At 40.5% G+C, this 5,485-nt stretch overlaps 1 protein-coding gene across 5 annotated transcripts; it reads right to left on the bottom strand.

Moving 5' to 3' along the window:
* Positions 1-1,064: 1,064 nt before the first annotated feature.
* On the bottom strand, positions 1,065-4,864 carry POLR2K (RNA polymerase II, I and III subunit K). 5 transcript variants are annotated; one of them, XM_041470912.1, is made up of 4 exons: positions 4,799-4,864; positions 2,477-2,540; positions 1,656-1,748; positions 1,065-1,221 (listed from the first exon to the last, which is right to left on the bottom strand). In XM_041470912.1, the coding sequence occupies exons 2-4, from the start codon at positions 2,535-2,537 to the stop codon at positions 1,199-1,201; spliced, it is 177 nt and encodes a 58-aa protein (XP_041326846.1). In that variant the 5' UTR covers positions 2,538-2,540; positions 4,799-4,864; the 3' UTR covers positions 1,065-1,198. The 5 variants fall into 5 exon arrangements, with proteins under 5 accessions (XP_041326846.1, XP_041326847.1, XP_041326848.1 ...); XM_041470913.1 differs by having other exon boundaries at positions 4,687-4,856; XM_041470914.1 differs by having other exon boundaries at positions 4,760-4,845.
* Between the last annotated feature and the right edge of the window lie 621 nt (positions 4,865-5,485).

Raw genomic sequence — 5,485 nt, 5'->3', positions numbered from 1 at the left:
AGCGCTGCTCCTCCTCACCCTTCCGGACAGCCGTGTCAGCAGCAATGCAGCTTCGTTCCGCCATGCAGGCACAAGCTGCACGCTGTGCAGGCCAGGCTGGTGAACCGACAGCAACCGTGTAGTAAAAAAGGTTATCATTTATACCCGAGTGTATCTGATTTCCAGGAAAAAAAAATCAAGTCTTTATATCATAGATCAGGTACCTAAGAAAATCTTAACAGCTCCAAAACAGCATCTCAGAATGCTCTTTTTATCCCCTATAACAAGCCACTGCAGTTAATTTACAAGCCAGCACAGTCATGCAGACCTTAAAAAAGATATTACAGTGATGAGTTAAGCAAGTTATCTCAGCACCATTAGCACCATCAAAACGGAGATCAGGCACACACAAAGCAGCAGCATGCTGTAGTACCCTTCAGTGGTATTATGTAACACACATTACAAACAGACAGATGCAAAAAGTTTTGGCTCATCATCACAAACCACCACTTATTACAGACCCCTGAAAAGTCATCTGAAAAGCAAAACAAGATCCCACTTGTTGGGGGTGCTACCCAAAAAATCTTTGTTACACAGATCTAATTATTTTCTTGAATATAAGAAATACAAGTCAAACAGCACTTAAGAAATTTCTGTTTCCACACTGCTTCTTAATGTTAAACTTGCCTCCCTCTCCCTCTTCTTTCAGGAGAAATGATTTTTTCACACTTTCAGACATCCACACTTTTGACATGTCCACAACTGGGTGTCCACAACTGGGTGCTCTGACATCCTTTAAGATTTTATTTTTTGAAATCCAGATCTGTTTCAAATCTGGCCATCTATAGCCTTCTATTTATTTTCAGTAGAATTTATTCAAACCACTGTTATTTTATGCAATTCACAGGAGTCCAAAGAACATTTAGCAAAGTTAAAATGCAAATAAAGTTTAGATGAGAGTAATGAAAACAAAGATAACTCAAAAAGAAGACAATTATCACTGAACTTTAAAAATACTGCATACTTTGACTACAATTTAAACAACAGCTTTAGAAATCTATTGATGGAAAACAATATAGACAAAATTTAGTATTACAGTAAACTTTAATATTTCAATCTCTTAAAACACAAATAAGAGTGTGCATTTATACACAAACAGTTTTACAGAACAAAGTTATCAGAAAAGATTGTATCATGAAGTCACTATCTTCAGCAGACATCATCGAGCATCAAAAACTACCACTGGAATAATGCAGTTAAAGAAAAAAATATGTTTTGTTTGAAAAAAAGATGGGGGAGAGAAAAAGAGACTGTCTAAATCTAATCACAACTTTCTACATAAAGTAATTCAAAAGTGATCTTTAATAAGACCCTGAATAATATCAACAATTCACAGTAGTTTACCCAGTACCCAGCAGAATACAGTAACTTAATGTATCACACATATAAAATGGAAAAAAAAAAAAAAAAAGAGAAAGTGCCAGAAAAAAAAACAGGTACCAAATAACACTGCAGATAGAGATTGTGCTATAGTAGTTTGCTCTACTGTATTGATTTTTGACCCTGAAGAATTACTATGCGATTTTTTTGAATCTTCTGTTTCCCTTACATTCTGTTTCCCCTTGTCTCCATCCACAGCTTTCCAAAGGCATTCAAGTGCACTTGTAAAAGGATACATCTTTTTGTCCTTTTCTTGTACATTATTCTGTAGCCACATTCTCTGCACCTGATAGGATCTCTTGCCTTTATTTCATTTTCTGTATGACATTCTGATGTTATAGAGGAAGAAAAAGGAAGTGGGGGCAAAGAAGAACAGCACTGTTAATGCACAGATAACTTTGAAAAGTTGTGATAGTCAAATTCCTATTTGTGGAAAACAAACATAGCAAGTGCAATGAATCTGCATCAAGAGATTAATGGTAACAAGATACCATGAAAAAAAAAAGAAAAAGAGAAAACAAAAAGCAAGCTTCACTTACATTAAGATAAAAGAGAATCTTGCTAAAAATCACCCAAATATTACAGCATAGAACACATTCCACACTTGATACTAGATCATCTACTAATGAAAATTTCAGTTCATCCCTCCAAAGCCCAAAGTCTATTGTCTTAAAAGACAAAATATTCCAGGGATTCCTGAAAATCACCAATTTTTAAGTTGTTGATTTATCTATAGGTAAGAGAAAATTTGACTACTCTATTTCAGGGAAAGCTGAGTGCCCTTACAGCACTGTCAATAAAACATACAGAGATCGAGGAGCTCCACACAGCAACACGCGCTCTAGGGAATTACCTCTACAACACTGTGTAGGTACCATGTGTATGATGGTGACCATGTGTCACCATCAATGCATAAAGCTTTAAACATCATCAGGATATACCCTGCAACTATTTGTATCTATGTACCCTTCAGTATAATGACTAAGCACTATTCATTATTAAAACACCAAATGTCCAGTAACAAGTAATAAAAAAATCACTAGTGTCTTTTCTTTACCTCCACAAATGTAAATCATTGGCTGCTGTTTTGGAGGCTGAACATCCTTCTGTGAATCCATGTTCTAAAACAAAAAATACACAACATGCACATTAGCTTGGGTTTGTGTTTTTTGGTTTGTTTTTTGTTTCCAAGGCATACACAGTCACTTTAATATCTCAAGCTAAAGGTAAGAGAACATGAAATCATTCCTTAAAAGTAAATACAAACAAATTCCATTTATATTTGATGCACAGGACATGGGTTAATTCAGGTTGACAGAAAGTCATTTAGTTCAACTTCTTATACGCAAAGTAACACCAGGTTCTACAGAGCTTTACCACTCTGGTATAAAAAACCTCTAAGGATGAGGACAGCATGATATTTTCTATTAAACAGTATTTTAAACATTAAAGACCAATGAGTAATATTTTTTCCCCCTTCCTGCCAATGTTAAGAATTTTCTTCCCGGAAATATAAAGTTCAATAATTTCTTATACGCCACTCATGTAACAATGGTGCTACCAAAGAAGGTAAGCCTTGTCATCTTTTGTCCCCCTCTGACACACTACCTAACCTGATACACTATTTGTTGTTCTACGGTATTAGAAATACTGGGAACAGACTGAACTGGTCACAATTAGGTGTTGTTTTGTTCCCAGACTGAACTGGGAACAAAAGAGTAGCAGAAATTAAAAAGCAAAACCAATAAACCCCCAAACAAGGAGGGGCCATAGAGATGAAATTCGACCCTTCAAATCCTACCAAATCAAGAGTAATAACTCAATGCTATTCTCCAAACACCTCTTAATGTCCTGCAATGGTTTTGATTGTTTAGACTTATTTGAAGACAAGTATTTCTTCATGGCATCAGACTAAATAGTTATATATTCTCCACACTCTACCAATCTTTAAGTAATCCTGTTCTAACCTGTAAATGTACTTGCAATGATGAATTTTAAGGTGGTTACTGTACATAAACACTTTTTTTTCCCCACCAAATATTCCTTAGTAGGAATATTTCCTACTAAGTTTTTTGAGGCTGCTGTTTTCGGTATTGCTCTTCTGTCTGACACAGAAGACAAGAATTCCTAACCCTTATGCCAGTAAATAGCCTTCTTGAAGCTTCCTTATGAGAATGGCTCTCAGATGCTTTTGCTTAATATTACAGCAAATATTATTTCCCTCATCTTCAGAGTTTGTTTCAGCATAAATACAGCTGGGAAAACTATGATACAGAAAACAGGACAGGGACATTTCATACTTTAGGAGTCTAAGCAACACTTGACAAACCATCTTTTTAAGACTCCCTTACTATGTCACTCCATTTAGGAGAACTGGAAAGAATCCATTAAACTCTACAGCTTTCAAGTATGCTATGCCATAATCATAGTGGCATCTTAACTCACATGTGCTACAGTTTTTTTAGTGTTAGCACATTGCAGTAAGATATGTGCAGCCACCCATTACCACTGGAAAACAGCAGACTCTTCTAAAACACCGAGCTAACTAAGATGGATCACAGTTGTAGCTGAATAACTTGGGTTAGTGCTGCTTGTGCAGCAAAATTATACTGCTGCTCAGGGCAGCAGTGAGTTACAGTTCTGTGTTTTGCAGGGTGATAACATAGTTCAGCTTGCCTTCACACACCCTGCAGCCCTAAGTGCCACCAAGATGACAGAGCCAAGAGGCCCAGTCATGCACCAACACGTGCTGGGGTGCAGCCAGAATCCATTGCAGAGATGTGGGGGTACCATGTGCAAGTCACCTCACCAAACCACAGAATGGGAAAGGCTGGAAGGGACCACAGCGGCTCATCTGGTCCAACCTCCCTGCTTAAGAAGGATCATTCTAGAGCACATGGCACAGGAGTGCACCCGGATGGTTCTTGAGTATCTCCCGTGAGGGGGACTCTGCAATCTCTCTGAACGATCTGTTCAGCGCACAGTCACCCACACAGTAAAGAAGTTCTTCCTCCTATTCAGGTGGAACTTCCTGTGCCTCAGTTTCTGCCTGCTGCCTATTGTCCTAGTGCTTGGCACCACCATGAGAAGCCTGGCTTCATCTTCTTGGCACCCCTCGCTTCAGATATTTTTGCATATTAATGAGGTCCCCTCTCTGAGCATCTCTTATGCACCCGTAAAAGACGCCAACCCGCTCCTTCACGTCCCGCAGACAGCCCTTCTCACAGGCCACGGGCCCCAGTCTCCCCATCCCGCCCCAATTCCGACCTCCCCCACCGTCCCGCGGTCTAGCACGCAGAAGCGAAGCCCACGAGGCTGGTCCCGGCCTTTCCCTGCCCACCACGGCCGCACCAGCACCGCCCAGCAACGAAGGGAACACCTGAAGGCCCGGAGTAGCCGCTCGCCGGCTCCCGCAGCTCCGCCGGCCCCGCCGCCGCCCCGGCGCACGCCGATGACGAGGCCCCGGCGCACGCCGATGACGAGCGCCCGGCGCCCGCAGGGGCGGGCCCTGCTTCGCCGCGCCACCCGCTCCGGCCTCCGTGCATGAATAGTAATGAGGCTGAGAAAGTAATAAATATTCCCTTCTGGGCGTTAACCGCCTGAGGAAAAAAGAAAAAAAAAAATAAAAAGAAAGGCACACAGATTATTTTAAGACACAGGCTTCCATATGAATAGCAGCGTCAGTTGTCAATGAAGAAAGTAGGCAGCTGCGTGGTTAGATAAAATGAGCTCCAAGGTACCCGGTGTTTTCATTCTTTTATTTAGCTGTACCAAACACATTCGGGATAGAGAATGCCCCACGCCAGGTCTGGTCATACGGCTGCGGAGTTTTAAATCACCGAGGTGTTCTACCTCAAGGTCCTGTTTTCAGAAGCATTTTACCTAAAATTTCGTGGATAAACCCGTCATCTTGATACTTTGATGCCGTGGTCGGTATCATACGTACCCACATGAAGCCAAACTTACATACTACAAACATATGTATTGCACATTTTAAGTGTAAGGTTCTGTTACGAAAGAAGTTCATATGTCGGTATTTCCCGGTGTACTGAAATAAAATAGTACA

The sequence above is a fragment of the Pyrgilauda ruficollis genome, unplaced genomic scaffold, assembly GCF_017590135.1.
Source record: "Pyrgilauda ruficollis isolate IOZ18807 unplaced genomic scaffold, ASM1759013v1 scaffold25, whole genome shotgun sequence".
NCBI classification, from domain to species: Eukaryota; Metazoa; Chordata; class Aves; order Passeriformes; family Passeridae; genus Pyrgilauda; species Pyrgilauda ruficollis.
Note: the sequence above shows the minus strand (reverse complement) of the source record. Positions and strands in the feature narration are given on the sequence as shown.

What these genes read in the sequence shown, in the direction of transcription:
- POLR2K (XM_041470912.1), bottom strand. Translation starts at nt 2,537, where the DNA reads ATGGATTCACAGAAGGATGTTCAGCCTCCAAAACAGCAGCCAATGATT. An exon ending in AATGATTTACATTTGTGGAG is followed by an intron (nt 1,749 to 2,476) that starts GTAAAGAAAAGA and finishes CTATAACATCAG; the next exon opens with AATGTCATACAGAAAATGAA. An exon ending in CAAGAAAAGGACAAAAAGAT is followed by an intron (nt 1,222 to 1,655) that starts GTATCCTTTTAC and finishes GCATTATTCCAG; the next exon opens with TGGTAGTTTTTGATGCTCGA.